Source organism: Hemitrygon akajei, chromosome 8 (genome assembly GCF_048418815.1).
Source record: "Hemitrygon akajei chromosome 8, sHemAka1.3, whole genome shotgun sequence".
Taxonomy (NCBI): domain Eukaryota; kingdom Metazoa; phylum Chordata; class Chondrichthyes; order Myliobatiformes; family Dasyatidae; genus Hemitrygon; species Hemitrygon akajei.
In genome coordinates, this window is record NC_133131.1 from 150,898,219 (window position 1) to 150,919,388 (window position 21,170).

The window sequence follows — 21,170 nt, forward strand, 5'->3', positions numbered from 1 at the left end:
TGGTGGCCAATCTATCTTGGCTCTCTATCTGCAAGATGGAATACCTCCTCCAATTTAGATCAATTGGAGTATTGTCAGCAGTTCTCGGCTCCTTATCTATGAAAGGATTTGCTGCTATTTGGGAGGGTCCAGAGGAGATTCGCAAGAATGCTACTGGGAATGAAAGTGTTAATGGATGAAGAGTATTTGATGGCTCAAAACTTGTACTCGCTAGAGTTTAGAAGAAAAGGGGGGAGGGATCTCACTGAAACCTGTGAAATATTGAAAGGGCTAGTTTGAGTGGACGTGGAGAAGATGTTTCATATAGTGAGAGAGTCTAGCACAGCCTCAGAATAGAAGGATATCCATTTAGAACAGAGATGAGAAGGAATTTCTTTAACCGGAGGGTAGTGGACCTGTGGAATTTATTGCCACAGATGACAGTAGAGAACAAGTCTTTGGGTATATTTAAAGCATAACTGATAGGTTCTTGATTAGTCAGGGCATCAAAGGTTTTCTGGAGAAGGCAAGAGAATGGGATTCAGAGGGATAATAAATCAGCCATTATGGAATGATGGAGCAGACTCGATGGGCCAAATGGCCTAGTTCTGCTCCTATGTCTTATGGTCTTAAGAGCCAATGAATGTTACAGAATAATGTTTATTAAAAGACGACCAAGTTTTCAGTTAATTTAATGCTCAGGAGTATTCAGAAGTTGCATTTATACTTCAGGGACAATTTGAAAGCTCTGGAAAAGTTTTTTGAAATTAATATAAACATAAAGATAGTTCAGCAGACAATCAGTTCAACAGAGACAGGAACTCTTGGAAGTAGATAGCAGGGCAAGGGAGAGCAGAACAGAGTTAACATCAAGCAGGTGATTTGGGATTTATTTACAAGTCATTAAGGCAGAGAATGATTAGAGAAAAATATAGAAATTTCTATAAATAAGAATAGAGAGAAATCAAAAATAGATTAGAGAAACTGAAATGTGTTCCTGGGAAGCTAGCAACTTGCTGTTCTACAGACCACACAAGCTTTAACAAAATATAACCAGACATTGTCTGCCCTAATATGTGTATAATTACTGTAGCAAATTCAAAGATGGTCTCTTTATTATTATAGCTCAGATATAAGACTGTAAGACCATAAGGTATAGGAGCAAGTTAGGCTATTTGACCCATTGAGTCTGCTCCAAACATTTCGCCATGGCTGATCCATTTTCCCTCTCAGTCCCACTCTTTTGCCTTATCCCAGTATTCCTTCATACCCTGACTAATCAAGAATCTATCAACCTTTGCCTTAAACATACCCAATGACTTGGCCTCCACAGCTGCGTGTGGCAACAAATTTCACAGATTCACCACTCTCAGGCTAAAGAAATTCCCCCTCATCTCCATTCTAAAAGGACATTCCTCTAACCTGAGGCTGTGTCCTCTGGTCTTACACTTCCCCACCAGAGGAGACATCCTCTTTACATCCACATTACTGAGGTTTTTCAACTTTGAGTAGTTTCAATGAGATCCCCACTCACTCTTCTGAATTCCAGTGAGTACCGGTCCAGAGCCACCAAATACAATGGTGGAGAGAAGGAGCTGTTCTTAAATTATTGAATGTGGGTCTTCGGCTCCTGGACTTCCTCGCCAGTGATAGGAGTAAGAAGAGGGCATGACCCTGATAGTGAGGGTTCTTTGTGATGGATGCTACCTTCCTGAGCATGTCCTCGATGGTGGGGTGAGTTGTGCCCCATGATATTACTGGCTGAATCTACGACCCTCTACAGCCTCTTGCAATTTATTATTGGAACCTCCATACCAGGCTCTAGTGAAACCAATCAGATGGCTCTTCACTGTGTACTTGCAGAAATTTGCAGGAGTCTTTGGTGACATACGGTACTAAATCTCCTCAAACTCCTAACAAAGTCTATCAACCATAAAGTTCCCTCAATGAATTTGGCCCAGACCAAACTTGTCCAAGTATTCGGCTTGAGCTAATGGGGATTACTTCATGTAAAGCCTGAATGCCACAAGATTATTGCAAGTGAAAGGTGGAAAATCAATTTGCGATCAACGAACTCCCAATCTGAAAATCAAATATAGGAAATTAACCTTAGCATTTAGTTTGGCGTGATTTATGTGTCATTTTATTATGCTAAAGAAGTGATTGCAACAATTAAATGGCTAAAAGTCATTAGACCATGTTTGGAGTGCAGGGGGATATTTTCTAAAATAAACACCAAATTGTAAATGAATTCAGTTACAAAAGCAAACAACTCTTTGTGCAAACAAAGGCATTAATTTCAAATTCTGTCAAGATTAATGTTCTTAAAGTAAATCCAACAATTTAGATAAGCTTCTCCTATTGAGAACCTAATACAGTTTTCTCAGTGAGATTTAATTTAATTATGGCACTGATCTAATCTCTGTGCTTCCAAAAGTAAACAGCCAGATGACTGGGAACGTTCAATCTTTGTTCATCAAAAAGAGGGAGGCTACAAGCTGAAAGAAAGTATCCTTTTCCATCTGTACATCAGTACACCACCTTGTGGAGACGCTCGCCTGAACTCTCACCGAGAAGCGAGAGCTGAATGTAAGTATCAAGATGTTATATCATCTCTGGATATACTTAGTTATTGTATAACTTGGAAATGCACAAAAAACATATAAAACATGCACTGTGGGAACACTGAAGTATTATAAATTCCATTTGTAGGGTTGTCAGCTGTAGGCTTTTGGATGAAGTTTCATTAGATTTTGGTTGGCATCCTAACCAGTCACAGCGGGGAATTCCACAGCCTCCATCCCCATGAAATCTATCTGTTATTATTTCATGGTAGCGTCAATTCCTGCAAAAAGTTCAAAGTTCAAAGTTAATTTATTATCAAAGTATATATGCCATATACAATCTTGACATTCATCTTGTTGCAGGCAGCCACAAATCAAAGAAACACAATAGGATCCATGAAAAACCACACACACACACACACACACATCAAAGACTGACAAACATTGTAATGTGCGTAAAAAAATTGCACAAACAATCAGAAAAGTAAACAAATAATACACAGAACATGAACTGCGGAGTCCCTGAAAGTACATTCACAGCCACGGAGTCAGTGAGCCTCCCTTTAAAGCACAGAGCCACGCAGGTTGAGATGAGATGATTTCAACTATAGGAAGCCCTCTAGATAGCGTTCTCCATCGACTGGTTATTCCTCTCTGACCTGCAGAGTCCCTCCAGCATTTTCTGTATCTTTCTCAAGATTTCCAGCCTCTGAAGAATCTCTTGTGTTTGCATCATATGTGAAACATCATTCTTGTAACTTCTGTAAATTGCAGCATCTTTTTACCTGCATCATCACTGTGTATATGCAATATGCGTAATGTGGAATGCTCTACATGAGCCAGTGAAGTCGCTTCGTTCCTCACATCATCATCCCTCCTTGCCACCCTTCCCATGTGTCCCAGGAATAACAGAGATGTTAGATATGTGGGTTATAACCAAAGGAAAAATGGTTGGGGTCACTTAGCACTTTAGTGCAAGGGTGTTGCATAGTCGCGTCAAAAATCAAACTTACAAAAATTAGCAAAAATGGTGAAAAGGAAACTTGCAAATATTTACAAAAAGATATCTACCTGAAAGCACAATAATAGCTCCATAATATGTTTGTCCAGTATGAACTCTTGGCAGCCTTTATCTCCGTCTCCTACTGAGGGTGATGAGCCCCATTTATTAGGCACCAGGACATAACATCTTTAATTATCCACAAAGCTAGCTTAAAGCTATTCATGAATTAGAACATGATGCACCCCAAATGTAGTTACAAAATAAACAGAAGAATCTAACTTAAATGCAGTATACAAACAACCTAGACTCATTTACACATCCCCATTATGAAAGAAATTGAATTTTCCACCGTGTATGGTGGGACTGGCACCATAAAGTCAACCTGTGTGCATCAGCTCAGCTTAGGACCCATTGTGAGGATATACCGGGCGGGGGGAGAACATTGACATGCGCACACTCCGCGCAACCACAGCAGAATGACAAGCCAATGTTTGCGTATAAATGTACGCGTGTAAGGAGTGAGTTTACCGAGTGCTCTCCGTCACAAGGACCCATGCGGACAAAGACACAACCAGCCCTTTTCAAGGATGACCATTTTCTACCCCATGTTGCCTTTGATACTCCTCAATGGTGCTCTCTATAAAACATACTGCCTTTGACAAGTTATTCATTCACATGAAAAAAACAGCTTTTTAAAATCGGAGATTTTGTAAATATCAGATGACATTCCCTCCTAGATTTGTGTCACTTCTCACAGTTAATTAGCTGCTTAATTATTTTCTGCAAATCCATTGTAACCAGCTGTTTCTTTTGCTTCCAGTAACAGAATTCCATTCAATTAAATCATAAACTTCAAATGAGTATGTTTTCTCTAATTATGCTAGGAAATATTAAATCGTGCTTTCTTTTTGGCTAAGGTTCCCCAAAGTTGCCTCAGCAACTGATGGATTCCTCTGTTGTGATATAAATTAAGAAAATAAGAAATTTGCAAGTAAATGTGGCTTGTAATCCCAATTTGTAACCCACCAGAATTCAACGGCAGGAATGTTTAAATAGAAACAAATTTAACATTGCTTACAGCATGTACATTAACAAATAATATACTTGAAGAAACTATGTTTACACACATTCAAGGGAAAGGAAACATTAATCACTCATCCCAGGCTGATTTTCTGTTGTCAGATTTCCTGTTAAATATACTTAGATGTCTAAGTATACAGTAAACCTTTTTTTAATTTGAGGATTGTTATACTTGACTTCTGGCCATTTGATTGGGATAATGTTCAGAGGCACGTAATGGAGCAAGACAGCAGAGGAATGAGTTTCACCTCTCCACACCCTGTCATATTTTTGATATCACTGTGTGTGCAAACGTGTATAACATGCATGTATTTATCTTCGCTTCAATACCATTGATGCATAAAACTGACTCTCTGCTGTGGATTGAACACACAATTATTCCACTGCAGCACCTGTTCATGCGTAGAATTAAGGATGAATTTTATCCCACATGGTGCCGTAGCTGCCTTGTACCTGCAGCAGCCAGGGTTCGACCCTGACCTCCGGTGACATCTGTTGGAGTCTTCCCTGTTACTGCATGAGTTTCCTCCAGGTGATCTGGTTTCCCCCACATCCCAAAGAGGTGTGGATTGCTAGATTGATCAGCCACTGGTGCGTGAGTGGTCAAATCTGGAGAGAGCTGAAGGGACGTGGATAGAATAAGATTCGATTAGTGAGGGATTAGTGTAAATTGGTGCTCAGTGGTCAGAGCTGACCTTGTGAGTCAAGGGGCCAGTTTTTATGATGCCTGATACTATGACCGTAAAAGTCAAGGACATAATCAGGCCCACTACTCCAGGATAAAAGCAGCAGTGTGTCAGTACAGCGAAAAAGAGCTTCAACCAGCAGCCAATCTGAACATCGGAAGTTTTGAGAGGAGGGGACTTCAATCAGGTCTGCTGCCCGGGGATAAAAGGCAGCAGAGGGTCGGTCCAGCGGCCAATCAGCATTTGGGATTGATTAGCAAGAGCAAATTAAAGGAAGGTAGGGGCACGTGCAGCGGCCATTGTCTGAGTGGTGACCTTGAGTCTTTAGCTCTCGAGGTTTCTGCAAAGAGAGGCTTCAGTCAAAGAAAGCAAAGGAAAGAAAAGCTTTTTTTTTGTTCTCTTCTTTATATCTGCTCAGCCAGGACAGCAGGGATGACAGGCAGGATAGTGGAATGCTCCTCTTGCGGGATGTAGGAAAGCAGGGAGACCTCCAGTGTCCCTGACCACTACAACTGTGAGAAGTGCATCCAGCTGCAGCTGGTAACACACCACATTGGAGTTAGAACTCCAGATCATTCGGGAGGCTGAAGGTTTGTCAGATAGGACATACAGAGAGGTAGTTACACCCAAGGTGCAGGAGACAGGAAACTTGGTGACAGTCAGATAGGGGAAAGGGGTTAAGGAGCCAGTGCAGAGTACCCCTGTGGCCATTCCCCTCAACAAAAGGTACTTCACTTTGTTGGGGAGGATGACCTTATAGAGGAGAGTCACAGTCTGGCACTGAGTGTGACTCAGAAGAGAAGTGGGGAGACGAGGTATGCAATGATGATAGGGGACTCTTTAGTTAGGGGAACGGACAGGAGGTTCTGCTGGTGAGAACGAGATTCCTGGATGGTATGTTGCCTCCTGGATGCCAGGGCCCAGGATATCTTGGATCATGTCCTCAGCATTCTTAAGTGGGAGGGTGAACAGCCAGAAGTCATGATCCATGTCAGCACAAATGACATGGGTAGGACAAGTGATTAAGTTCTTCATAGGAAGTTAGGTGCTAACTTAAAGGGCAGGATTTTCAGGGTAGTGATCTAAGGATTGCTACCCATGCCATGTGCTAGTGGGGTCAGAATTAGGAAGGTTATACAGTTTAATATATGCCTAAGTAGTTGGTGTAGGAGGAAGGGCATAAGATTTTTGGATCACTGGGCTCTCTTCCAGGAAAGTTGGGACCTGCACCTGAATTGGAGGGGGACAAATATCCTAGCAAAAATGTTTATTAATGCTGCATGGTAGGGAATAAACTAGAGTTGCAGGGGAATGGGAACCAGAATGCCAGAACAGTTAGTGGAGAGGTTGTGGAGGCAGATGTTGGTAAGACCTCAGACAAAGTTAGGAATCAAAAGGTTGAGCATGGTGTGACGAGTGTCCTGAGCTACATATATTTCAATGTAAGAAGTAATGTTGAAAAGGTGGATAACAGTGCTGAAGATGTGGTAGCTGGTTTACAAACAGAGGCAATGTGTAGTGAGGAGAGGCTGTTGACAGGGCAAAATTGCAGTCAACAGGATGAGTTGGTGGACAAGTTCAAAAAGGGCTAAAGGTGCTGTATTTGAATGCAAACAGTATACAGAATAAGGTAGATAAACTTTCAGCACAGTCGCAGATTGGCAGGTATGATGTTTTAGGCATCACAGAATTATGGCTGAAAGCTTATAGCTGGGAGCATAATGTCCAAGGATACATACTGTATCAAAAGGACGGGCAGGAAAGCAATGGGGGAGGCATTGCTCTATTGGTGAAAAATGAAATCAACTCATTAGAAAGAGGTGACATAGGGTCAGAAGATGTTGAATCATTGTGGATAGGGCTAAGAAACGGCAAGGGTAAAAAGACCCTGATGGGAATTGTACACAGACCCCCAAACAGTAGTAAAAACGTGGCCTACAAATTGCAATGGGAGATAGGAAATGCATGCCACAAGGGCAATGTTACAATTGAGGGACTTCAATGTGTAGGTAGATTGGGAAAATCAGGTTGATGCTGGATTACTGGAGGCAGAATTTCTAGAGTGCCTATGAGATGGCTTTTTAGAACAGCTTGTGGTTGAGCCCACTAGAGGATCAGTTATTCTGGATTGGGTGCTGTGCAATGAACCGGAATTGATTAGAGAGCTTAAAGTAAAAGAACCCTTAAGGGAAAGTGACTATACTATGATCGAGTTCACTTTGAAGTTTGAGAAGAAGCTGAAATCAGATGTATCAATATTATAGTGGAGTAAAGGGAATTACAGAGGCCTGAGAGAGGAGTTGGCCAGAATTGATTGGAAAAGAACACTGGCAGGGATGATGGCAGAGCAGCAATGGCTGGAATTTCTGGAGGAAATTCAGAAGGTACAGGATATATACGTTCCAAAGAGGAAGAAGTATTCTAAAGGAAAGATGGCATAACCGTGGCTAAACAAGTCACTTAGAAGGTAAAGAGGAAATACAGAAGTAAGTTAGTCAATAATATTAAAGTGGATTCCCAAAACTTTCTTCAGATACATAAATTGTAAAAGAGAGGTGATAGTGGATATCAGACCATTGGAAAATGATGCTGGGGAGGTAGAAATGGGGGACAAGGAAATGAAGGACGAATTAAGAATTTTGCATCAGTCGTCACTGTGAAAGACACTAGCAGTATGGTGGAAATTCCTGGTGTCAGAGGAAGTTAAAGTGTGTGAAGTTACCATAGGCAGAGATAAGGTAGTTCAGAAACTGATAGGTCTGAAGGTAGATAAGTCACCTGAACCAGATGGTGTGCATCCCAGGATTCTAAAAGAGGTCACTGAAGAGATCGTGAAGGCATTAATAATGTCTTTGAATGATCACTATATTCTGGAATAGTTCCAGAAGACTGGAAAATTGGAAATGTCACTCCACTCTTCAAGAAGGGAGAGAGGCAGAAGAAAGGAAACTAATGGCCAGTTAGTCTGACCTCAGTGGTTGGGGAGATATTGGAGTCAACTATTAAGGATGAGATTTCTGGATACTTGGAGGCACATGATGAATTAGGCTGTATCAGAATGGTTATGTCAAGGGAAAATCTTGCCCAACAAATCTGTTGGAATTTTTTGAAGAAATAACAAGCAGGACAGACAAAGGAGAATCGGTTGATGTTGTGCACTTGGATTTTCAGAAGGCCTCTTACAAGGTGTCACACATGAAGCTGCTTAACAAGCTACAAGCCCGTGGTATTACAGAAAAACTCCAACATGGATAAAGCAGTGGCTGATTGGCAGGAGGCAAAGAGTGGGAATAAAGAGAGTCTTTTCTCTTTATCAGTCACAGTCACAGGTGTTTCACAGGAGTCAGTGTTGGGACTGATTCTTTTTACGTAATATATCAATGATTTGGATGATGAAATTGATGGCTTTGTTGCAAAGTTTGTAGACGATAAGTGGAGGGGCACTTAGTTTTGAGGAAGTAGAGAGGTTACCAGAGGATTTGGACAGATCAGGAGAATGGGCAGAGAAATGGCAGATGGAATACAGTGTCAGGAAGTGTACGGTCATGCACTTTGGTAGAAGAAGTGAAAGGGTTGACTATTTTCTAAATGGAGAGAGAATACAAAAAAAAATCTGAGGTGCAAAGGGACTTGTGAGTCGTTGTGCAAGATTCCTTAAAGGTTAATTTGCAGTTGATGAGGAAGGCAAATGTGATGTTAGCATTCATTTCAAGAGGACTAGAACATAAAAGCAGGGATGTAATGTTGAGACTTTATAAAGCACTGGTGAGGCCTCACTTGGAGTATTGTGAGGAGTTTTGGGGCCCTTATCTTAGACAGGATGCACTGGAACTGGAAAGCATTCAAAGAAGTTTCACAAAAAAGATTCCAGGAATGAATGGCTTGTCATATGAAGAGCATTTGATAGCTGTGGGTCTGTATTCACTGGAATTCAGAAGAATAAGGGTTGACCTCATTGAAACCTATCAAATGGTGAAAGGCCTTTTTAGAATGGATGTTGGGAGATTATTTCCTGTGGTGGGAGAGTCTAAGACCAGAGGACACAGCCTCAGAACAGAGGAGCATCCTTTTAGAGCAGAGATAAGGAGGAATTTCTTCAGCTGGAGAGCAGTGAATCTGTGGAACTCATTGCCACAGGGAGCTGTGGAAGCCAAGTCTTTATGTATATTTCAGGCAGAGTTTGATAGATTCTTGATTGGTCAGGGCATGAAGGAATACGGGGAGAAGGCAGGAAATTGGGGATGAGAGGAAAATTGGATCAGCCATGATGAAATGGCGGAGCAGACTTGATGGGCCAAATGGCCGAACTGTGCTCCTATATCTTGATGAAGTTGTGTTAAACAGTCCCTCTGCAGAAATACATTCTCCTCAGCTGTTTAAAGGACATGATTACAACAAGATATGCAGGGTAGAAAGGACAAATATTTTAATAGGAAACATGAGAAAATCCAGAGCAACACACACAGAATGCTGGAGGGACTCAGCAGGCCAGGCAGCATCTATTGGTTTTAATCGGTTTTTAATAGGAACCCTTTCCTGCATCTGATTGAAAGGACTAAGGGCTGATGCATTAACATATCCCTACTACAAATCCCATCATTTTCCACATCTTTTGTTTAAAATATTAAAAAAAGCCTGTATGTTCCTTAAGGATTGGACTCAAGATGACAATTAATCCCAAGAACAGTTGATGTTTCTTGGAACTCTAAAGTCATTCATTATTTGGTCTAAGAAAATAGATATTTTGTCCCAAATTCCTCTTTCTCTCTCCAAACCCAATCCCTAGGATAGATAGTCACGAGCACACATTAAACAAAACGTTGCTCTTTGTCCTCATTCTGATTTGATTCTGATTGTCCTGATTTGGGATGCAGGAGATACCACAGAGAACAGTGCAGCACAGGAACAGGTCCAGTGTCGGTGCCAAACATGAGACTAGGTTGAACTGAATCCCTTCTGCCTGCACATGATCCATGAGGACCTCCACTGGTCAAGGCCGACCATGGTTGCATCCTAGCTGCCAACATGATATACAAGGCAGGACACTACAGTACAAAGAGCAAGCTGTTGTGCATGTAGCAGGCTCTCCCCTCCACTCAGCTAATGAACCCAAAAGAAACGGCAGAGACTGGTACAGTTTCTGTCACAGAAGTTGCCAGTCAGCATTGAATTCAATGTAGGGCTGACTTTGGGGCTCCAGCTCCAGATTTTTCCCCGGGGTTTGCTCCCGGAGCCTTCCCCCTGAGTGGGTATAGCCGCAAGGCTGCAGTGGTTTGAGATCAGAGTTTTCTTAATCCTGGATGAGCTGCCGATGATGGCTGACAAGCCCCATCTGCCCAAAACAACTGGTTTTAAGGCGCTAGTAAAGTCCCTTTGCCCTTTCTCCTGTTAGTAGAAACGTTTCTGCCAGATTAAGGACTTATTCCCTAAGCAACGTGTGGCGGCTGGACTTGGTTGTCAGAGGCTATTTGATATGCATGCCATTGAGAGCATTTAAATAGGTAGAGCCGTCTTATCCCTACCCCCAACTCAGCAGGTCAGGCATCATCTCTGGTGGGGAATAAACAGTTGACCTTGCACGCCAAGGCCCTTCATTATGATTTGTATCCCTCCATTCACTGCATGTGCCTATCTACACACATCTGCTTTGAATTTTCCCCCCTCACCTTAAATATAAGCTTTCTGGTATATATCATTTGCACCTTGGAAAAACAATTTTAACCATTTACCCTTTCTCATAAGTGTATAAATCTCTCTCAGGTCTCTCCTCAGCCCCTGACAGTCCAGAGAAAACAACCCAAGTTTGTCCAAACTGTTCTTATAGATTACATACTCTAATCCTGGGGGCATCCTGATAAACCTCTTCTGTATCGTTTCAAACACCTCCACATCCTTCCTATAATGGGGTGACAGGAAATGTACACAAATAGAAAACAGTGCTTGCCACCTTTATTATTCTGTCAGAATTTCAGATGAATGCTTCTTCACTCTAGGCTTCAGTGTGAGAGTTGAAAGCAGTATTATCTCTTTTTACAGTGCAACACAGCAGGCCATTGAGCAGGAGAGTTCGGAGCCACCTCAGGACGAAGATTGAATCTGGAGAAGGCACCATTCCAATCCGCTCCTCCAACTCCATCCAGACGTGGGATGGAGTATTACAGGGAGAACAACTGCTGACAATGTCCTGCACTGACAAGATTAACAGGTAAAGCAGGCAGACTGGAACACTTAAAGGAAGCTGCAGCCCCCAGCCAACTGCTTTTCCATTAACCTGGTTTGTCACTCAGATATATTTTATCATTTCATCTAGGCAGCAAACGAAAATACACGCAGAAGATCTGCAATCAATGTTTTCTGTTTACTGAGATAAACCTTAAAGTGTGTAGAAATTAAAATACCCTTTGAGTTAATGGCTTCTCACTTTCCTGCTATTGGTTGACATATGTTCAGAGATCAACGTTAAGGTGTTGCTTCTCTTACAAGATGTACCAGGATAGTCCAAGTAGAGAGAGAGAAAGAATGCCAAATGTAGGAGAGATGCCACAAATTTTTACACACAGTATCATTCCATCTTCCCAGTTTGCTTGTTAATAGGGACTCCACCTCCATTAGCCTAACTCCCGTTCACAGTATTTTTTTACAATTTAAGCTTGAATCAAGAATAAAAATTATCTTCATAGAATCATAAGATATGGAGACAGTCCCTACTGTCCACAAGGTTCATAAAGCACCCATTCATAGTACTGTAATCTTTTCCCCAGGAGGTTGAACTCTCAGAGCGGGAGAGTTAAGCAGTAACTTCAGGCACTTTGCCATTGTTCTACCCAAGGAGCAAGGCACTAAGAAGAAGAATGGAATTCAAAAGTACAAAGTACATTTATTATCAAAGTATGTATACTTTATACAACCTTACAGGGAGCCACGAAACAAAGGAATTCAGTAGAATTCATTAAAAGCAAGAGAAGACTGCCAAACACCCAGTGTGCAGAGAGAGAGAAAGAAAATCGTGCAAACAATAAAAGTAAGCGAACAGCATTCAGAACTGAAATTCCCAAAGCCAGACATCGCAGCATCCGGTCTGCTGGTTGCAGGCCTCAGCCTCTGGCCAGCACAGAGACGAGCAAACCCCACGGAGCAGTGAGCTGAATCGGACTGTCCCTCACCTCCAACCCCAAAATGCTGACCATTTCAATCTGGTCCAGAAATGTACTTAAATCATCCAAACCTTGGGCCATTCTTCACTTACTCTCACTTAAATACAGTGTTCCCTCCAGAGTAGTTAGGGCAGAACTTTTGAAACATTCTCTAAATATTAGTTGTCGCCCAATTATAGGAAGGATATGGAGACTTTGGAAAGGGTGCAGAGGGGTTTACCAAAATGCCTGGATTAGAGGATACAAGCTATCAGGAGAGGTCAGGCAAACTTGGGTTGTTTTCCATGGAGTATCAGAGGCTGAGGAAGTTGACCTGATAGAAGTTTATACAACGGTGATAGACAGAGTACAGTCAGTTACTTCTCTCCAGGGTGTAAATGTCAAGCACCAGTGGCATGTTTTTAAAGTTGAGGAGGGGGAGTATTAAAGGCAATGTGAGGGGCAAGTGTTTTACACAGAGAGTTGTAAGTTCCTGGAGTAGGTTATCAGGGCAGTGGAAGTGGGTAGTTTGGTGGAGGTTAAGAGGCTTTTAGATACACACCTGAAGATGAAGGGAATGGAGGGACATGGGTGAAAGGAAGACATTTAGTATAAATTGGCATCAAGATTGTCACAACATCATGAGCTGAATTTTCTGTCCAGTGCTCCACTGTTCTAAGTTCTAAGAATCACATACAGGCAAAAGAGATTTAGTTTAATTTGGCATCAGGTTCAACGCAGACATTGTCGGTTGAAGAGCTTGTTCCTGTGTTGTACTGTTCTAAGCCGTAAGTAGCTGGATTTCTTTGGGGGAGACGATCAATAAAAGGGTCTGGATTGAGATAGGCTGAATGGTCTTCCCCATTCACATGTATACAATGAACTTGTGAGGGTGTGACTGTTACTTGTGCTCACTATTGTCTCAGACTTCTTAAATTACTTCAAGGTGAGAAGGGGTAAGTTCAAAAGAGGATACAGGGCAAATATTTTACACAAGGAGAGGTGCATGCCTGGACCCTTAAGATTGTTATTGCTGGGGGTGGTAACGGGGACAAGATCCCACTATCTATTAAATGCTCCCAATGGCATGCACCTCAAATAGCCTAAGACAGCCAAGTCCAGCTCTTGGCCTTCACATGTGGCTTAGCTACTAAGCCCGGCAGAACCGTTTCTACTGACAGAAGAATGGGCAAAGATGGCCTACTGGTGCCTTAAGCCAGTCACTTCAGGCAGCTGGGTCTCATCAGCCGTGGATGCCAGCTCATCTTGGAGAAGGAAAACTCAGATCTCAAACCTCCGCTGCCTTGTGGCTATACCCACTCGTGGGGAAGATTTTGCGAGTAAACCCCAGGGAAAAAAATCAGGAGCTTGAATATTAATGCTGAGTTCAACGCTTATAGGCAACTCCTGCGACACTGCTAGTGCAAATTGTATCGGTCTCTGCCATTCCTTTGGGTTCATCAGATGCATGGAGTGAGTGAGTTTGCTATGTGGGCAACAGCTTGCTTGCCATACTGTACTGCCCTGACTTGCGTGTCTAGAACGCATCATCCAATGTCAACCCTAACCAATGGAGGCCTCAGGGTGTATGCCTGAAATGCATTGCCAGGGGTAGTAGTGGGGACAAGCATGATAAGGGCATTTATCGTGGGATGGATGTGCAAAGAAAGGAGGGATTTGATAAATCTCAGAAGAATATCAAGGCCATGGTGCAAAGTAACTTTGTAGTGCCAGGAAGCTAAATGAACAGGAAGGAAATTTAATATCAAAGTGCATCAGTGAACAAGGTCAAACAAAGAACCCATGGTGAAGAAATAAAATTAAAGGCGCTGTATCTGAATGCATAAGGCACTCACAATAATATTGCCAAATGTAGGCATAAATTGAGATAAATGGATTTGATTAAATAAACATTAGATAGAAATGGTTGCATGGTTACCAAGGTTGTGAAGCATCTTCTTGAGAATTTAATGCATGGAAAGGAAAGATAAAGCAAAAGAGTTGGTGGGCTACCCCAGTAGCTAACGAGGACATAATGACAACAGAAATACGTATGCATAAGTAGAAATATTAATCAACAAGGGGGAAAAGCATACGAGCTGCAGTTTATAAGCTACAGAAAAACTGCAACATGGTTGAAAAGTTAAATAATCATTATAAAAAATAATACAGAAATAAACGGAGGGCTTTAAAGGCAGGACTTTTGAAACATTCCATAAATATTGGTTAAAGCTGCACTTGGGGTTGGTAAGCAGGTGGGTTGCCAGAATCAGGTCACTAAAACAGCTCATGAAATTTGTTGCTTTGTGGTGGCACTCCAGTGCAGGCATAACAAATTACTCCAAGTTCAAATAAATAGATAAAGAGTGCAAAAGAGGAACAGTGAGGTCGTGTTCATGAGTTTATAGACCGTTCAGAAATCTGATGGCACGGGAAGAAGCTGTTGCTGAAACATTGAATGTGGTCTTCAGGCTCCTGTTTCTCCATCCTGATGGTAGTAATGAGAAGAGGACATGTCCTGGATGGAAAGGATCTTCTTTCTGAAGGCACTGCCTATTGAAGAGGCCCTCAATAGTGGGGAGGCTTGTGCTGTGATGGAGTTGGCTGAGTCTACAACTCAGCCATCACTTCCTATGATGAAATGCTTTGAGAGGTTGGTCATGGCTAGAGTTAACCCCAACCTGAGCAAGACCCTGAACCAGCTGCACTTTGCTCACCACCACAGTAACTCTGTAACAGGTGCAATACCACTGGCCTTAGCCAATTGCTTGATTCGCCTTACATTTATGACCGTGAGGTTAAGTACAGCTCCAATGCCATTTTTAAATTTGCTGATGACACTGATGTTTTTGGCTAAATCAAAGATAGTGATGATGTGGCGTACAGGAGGGAGATTGAAAATCTGGTTGAATGGTGCTACAACAACCTCTCACTCAATGTCAGCAAAATCAAGGAACTGATTATTGACTACAGGAGGAAGGAACCGGGCCTCCCATTAGTGGAGAAGTGATAGAAGTCCAATATGGAATTTGGCTTTTCCTTGTGTCTGAAGCTCTCACCTTTCCTTTTGATAGAGGTCAAGGAATTGGAAGGAACTCTCCAAAATGCCAAAGCAAGAAAGTGAAATGCACTTTGGAGATGATGGCAAAGAAGTCATTTCGTGCCTGGGCCCAAGAGTGGGGAATGAGACATTGTTTGGCCTTTTAGTGCCAGACCAGATTAAAAGGATCCGGTTGTCGGGGCAGAACCGAGGAAAGGCAGAATCGGAGGCGATTCGATGCAGCAGAACCGAGGAAAGGCAGAGTTGAGGCAGCGGGCCCAATGCCCAGGCCCAAGAGTGAGGTTCAATCCAAGGTTTGCCAATTTAAGCACCAGGCCAGATTAAAAAGGTCAGGGTGGCAAGGGACAGGGCCAGTGTTCAGTTCAATGCTCCGTGAAATTTATTCATCTCTGTTCAGGAATAAGGCTGTGGCCTCTTTGGTCAGCTGCAGCAGTGCTTAGCTCTCTGGCTGTGGACTCACTTCTGTGAACTATGATTTGGAATGTGATTTTGCTTACTTTTATTGTTTGCAAGATTTGATTTTTTTCTGCACATTGGGTGTTTGATGATCTTTTTTTAATGGATTCTGTTGATAGGTTGATCAATCTAGAGATTGATAGGTTCTTGATTGGACATCGCATCAAAGGTTATGGAGAGAAGACCGGGAAATGGGGTCGAGGAGCAGAAAAAAAAGGGGATCAGCCATGATTGAATGATGGAGCAGACTTGATGGACCAAATGGCCTAATTCTGCTCCTATATCTTCTGGTCTTATTGGGTTTCTTTGTTTTATGGCTGCCTGTAAGGAGGCAAATCTGGAGTTTGTATGCCCTATACATACTTTGATAATAAATGTACTTTGTTCTTTGAACTTTGATGCGGCTCATGCACCCATATAACAGCACTAGGATGGGAGTAAGAGGCTCATTCTTATGAGAAGTACAGTGACAGTGAGCTCCAACAGGCCATCTGTGTGTCAATTTACATTGTACCCAGATTAACACTATGATCTGTCTAGTAAATACACAGATAACATTTTCAAAGTACTTCAGTTTTAAAGATCTGAATAGAAAAAAATGTTACCGAACCTGTGATAGTTAAATGTACTTACTTGATTAGGAATCCTACTATTTTTTGGATAATACGGTTGCCTGGCAAGCGGCTTCAGTGATTAACACTAGAAAATATGTGAGTCAAATTTGCAGCTTGTCACACCTCTGTGCCTTGCCCTGCAAAGTCTGACAAAAACAGACCCACTTGAAGTGTATGTTTGACTGCAATTTATACCAACTGTAAATGATGCTGTTTATTAATACGCTCCTCGTTTTATCTTAATTCAATTGCCCTAAGCTTGCCTGGAGAAGCGGTTAATAAGACAAGACTCAGATATCATGCTAAATAGCAAGTGGAACTTCATTGAAAAGCTCTTTGGGCTATTGTTCCCAGATGACAATAAACTTGGCTGCTTCATCCAACAACAGTGACCTTATCTGCCTTATGCAGCCAACACTGGTTTTCTGAGATGACACTGTTCTGACCTGCTTAATGCAAACAATGGTAGCATTGTTGCTTTATTTCAGAAGATGTGGAATCAGTTTGCTTTATCTAGACAACTTCTTGGTTCAGAATATGTGGTGAGCTTGTCTGTTACTTCCAGGCATTGATAAACCTGTCCCCTCTGCCTAGATGCCATAATGTTTGCCTCTTGTATTCGACGACGCTGATTTTCTCTCAGTTATCAATAAGCTGTTAATTGCGCTTGCATTATCAAGACTGAACCATTGTCCTCTGCATAAACTATTTTGCCATGAAAACATTTATTATCTACCACACAATGTGGGATGGACTCTGTGTATATGCTATAAGAGCATAAGACACAGGAGCAGCATTAGACCACTCAACCCATCGAGTCTGCCCTGTCATTCTATCATGGCTGAAATACTATCCCTCTCTGTGCCATTCTCCTGTTTTCTCCCCATAGCCTTTGACACCCTGACTACCCCACATTAATGTTAGTTTAGTGTCAACAGTGGCCCACAGAGCCCAACAGCCTTACCTCTGAATCCAAAAGTAGTGACAACTCAAATGCAAAGATCTAAACTGACTTTCCAATGTACTACTGAGGGAGCACTGCCTTTCCAATGACATGTTGAACCAAGGTATTGCCTACACTCATTTATAGGAAGGATGTTGAAGCTTTAGCGAGGGTGCAGAGGAGATTTAGCAGGATGCAGCCTGGATCAGAGAACATGCCTATGTGAAAGGGTTAAGCTAAGGACTTTCTCTTTGGAACGAAAGTGGCTGACAGGTGACTCAATAGAGGTGCATAAGATTTTAAGACCATAAGATACAGCAGCAGAATTAGGCCATTTGACCCATCGAGTCTGCTCTGCCATTTCATCATGGCTGATCCAATTTTCCTCTCAGCTCCAGTCTCCTGCCTTCTCCCCGTATCTCTTCATACCCTGACCAATCAAGAATCTATCAACCTCTGCCTTAATTATACATAAAGACTTGGCCTCCACAGCTGCCTGTGGCAAAGAATTCCACAGATTCACCACTCTCTGGCTAAAGAAATTCCTTCTCATCTAAAAGGATGCACCTCTATTCCGAGGCTGTGTCCTCTGGTCTTGGACTCTCCCACCACAGAAAACAATCTCTCCGCATTCGTTCTATCAAGGCCTTTCACCATTCCATAGGTTTCAATGAGGTCACCCTCATTCTTCTGAATTCCAGTGAATCTTCAGTCGAGTGATAGATGGCACGGTGCTTTCAAATGACACACACAGAGTGCTAGAGGAACTCAGAAAGCCAAGTGTACCAACGGAAAAGAGTACAATTGACATCACGGCCCGAAACATCAACTGTACTCTTTTCCATGGATGCTGCCTGGCCTGCTGAGTTCCTCCAGCATTTTGTGTGTGTTGCTTGGATTTCCAGCATCTGCAGATTTTCTCTTGTTTGTGCTTTCAAAGATACTGCTCAACATTTCACCCATCACATACCACTTTGTACTTCTTTCTCTCCTCCGCCCAGCTTTCTTGCTCTAACTTCTCATCTTGTCTTCCAGTCCTGATAAAGGGTCTCAGCCCAAAATGCCAGCTGTTTTCTCTTCTCCATAGATGCTGCCTGGCCTGCTGTGTTCCTCCAGCATGTTGTGTGTGTTGCCGCTCAACATTTAATGGATGCCTGGATCTGTTCTAACAATAACAGGTTGAATTCAACCCATGTGTCTGATCCGCTATCTACTTCAGCAACCCATTAGTCGCACCCTCCAATCCACTTCTCTGCAATTTTACAGATTTTCCTCACCATATTTTTTTTAATCTAATTTCCTTTTAATGGATGCAATGGAACCTGCCCCCACCACAACTGCAGGCAGCATGTTCCAGATTCCAAACACGTGCTGAGTAAAAAGGTTGTTCCTCATCTAATTTTCTTCACCTTTATTTTGTAGCTGTGACCTCATGTCTTCAACTGATCCATCAAGTGGAGCAGCCTCCCTCTATTACTCTGTCTGGCTCCTCCACAATTTTTTATTCTTCTATCAGCTTTTCCTTTAGCTTTTTCAAGGGTTCAAGATTCAAAGTATATTTAATATCAAAAGATGTATAAATTGTACAACCTTGAGACTCATCTACTTACAGGCAGCCACAGAGCAAAGGAACCTGAAGTAAACCAATTTTAAAAAAGACCAGCACCCAATGTGCAGAGAAAGAGAAAAAGCACAAATCATGCAAACAATAGAAGCGAGCAACTGCATTTCAAACCAGACTGAGTCCCTAGATCCAAATCCCAGAGCAGCCCAGTGTAGGCCCGAAGCCTCGGTCTCAGTTTATCATATTACTGGGCAAATCATCACAAAGCTCCCAGACACAAAGCACAGCAGCTGGAGTCGTCTCACAGCCTCATTGTGAAATCAGCTCTACCGCCGCCTCCAGTTCCAACATCCTGCCTTTCCAGTATATCCAGGCCAGCATTTAAATTGTCCAAACAGCGTCGCGTTTGGACCAGGGCCCCGCCACGGTGAATTGCTCCAACCCTTGACCACGTCACCCAGGCATGTGCTCTAGGCCTAGATCTCACCACCCAGCCCAAAGCCGTTCTTGAGCTCTCGAAATCGGCTCAACACTTAGAGCAATCCAACCTCACACCCAGATTAGTTGGACAGGCATCGAAACTCTTCTGCCTTGTCTCCTCTTCTCCAAATTGCTCACTCCAACTCCATCTGCCTCAATTTTGCAACACACCAGTATGGCTCATCCCTTGATCGCTTCACCTTCACTCGCCTCTTCAATGTTTGTGGTGATAGTTTACCACAATTTACTTAAGGAAAGGTGATATTAATAACCTTTTATTAATGAGGTGATAAGGTGATGTGACTTTCCTCAGGACCAAAAGACATTTGGACAGATACATTTATAAGAAAGGTTGAGAGGAATCGGGTGGCAGAGTGGTTAACATTACGCTTTACAGCTTCACATTCAATTCCCACTGATGCTGGCTGAATGTTCTCCCAGGCCACATGGTTCCCTCTGGGTGCTCCAGTTTCCTCCCACATTCCAAAATGGATGTATAGGTTAGGGTTAGTAAGTTGTGGACATGCTATATCCACAAGCATGGTGACTCTTGTGGGCAGCCCACAGCACACTTTCAGGCAGTGTCAGTTGTTGATGTAAATGACTCATTTCACTGTATGTTTCGATGTACATGTGGCAAATTATGGTAATCTCTGTAATCTTTCATTTTTAAATGGGACATGGTCGGTTGGGAAACTTGGTCAGCACGGATGAGACGGGCCAAAGGGCCTGTTTTCCATGCCGTGACTCTTTGATTCTCTGACCAGTCCAGTATCCCTACATACCTCCAAAAACAAGGTGGCCAGGATTTAATGTGATATTTTAGCTAAAACCAAACCTGTGCTTTATAAAGGTCCGGCACCACTTCCCTGCTTTTATACTCAGTGGTTTGATGAATAAATCCAGCATCTGGCCTACTGTGCCTTTCTTGATGGGATCCAGCTCTTATCCCAGTGATTCCCCTTCAACTGCTGTAATATTATTTATTAGATGAGGGATCAAAACTGTGTGTAGTATTGCAGATATAGCGTCAACACAAAATCCCTCTGTAACTCACTTTTTTTTGCAGTCTCTTTCTATTTTATTGAAATGATAAAAGTGAAGCTAATTCATAACTGGAATAAAATAATAACTGAAATTATATGCAGAATAATTTATAACTAGCACTGAAAAAGCGTATAATGGTATGAATTCAAGAGAAAGCAGAGAATAATAGAAATGATTGCAAGTTAGTGATCTCAACAAGACCTTCTAATGCTGATTGAACTGCAACAGGGAAGCTCAGATAGTTTCCTACAGTTGCTTGATTGCAGAGTTTCAATTGCTGCTCAGAATCACTCCATGGCACCTCTTATTTTTAGGTAAAATATGCTGCTATTGTTACGAGCATCCTCTATCTCAATCCAGAAACCTAATGGGCATAGGTTGCATGCTGTTGAAGCTGGTTTGACTGAAAGTCTAAGTAAGTTCAAAGTTCAAAGTCAATTTATTATCGGAGTGTGTGTATGTCGCCATGTACTAGCCTGAGATTCATTATCTTACAGGCATTCACAGTAGAACAAAGAAACACGATAGAATCAGTGAGAAACTGCACACAAACACTGGTA

General features: G+C 42.3%; 1 protein-coding gene across 2 annotated transcripts in view; it reads left to right on the forward strand.

Annotated features, from left to right (window-relative positions):
• Positions 1–21,170, forward strand: part of adarb2 (adenosine deaminase RNA specific B2 (inactive)) — a 799,330-nt gene that overhangs the window by 698,997 nt on the left and 79,163 nt on the right. For both annotated transcript variants that reach the window (XM_073054839.1, XM_073054840.1), the window contains 2 exons: positions 2,417–2,568; positions 11,349–11,517. In XM_073054839.1, coding sequence (XP_072910940.1) covers positions 2,417–2,568; positions 11,349–11,517 — 321 coding nt within the window. The remainder of the gene's footprint in view (positions 1–2,416; positions 2,569–11,348; positions 11,518–21,170) is intronic.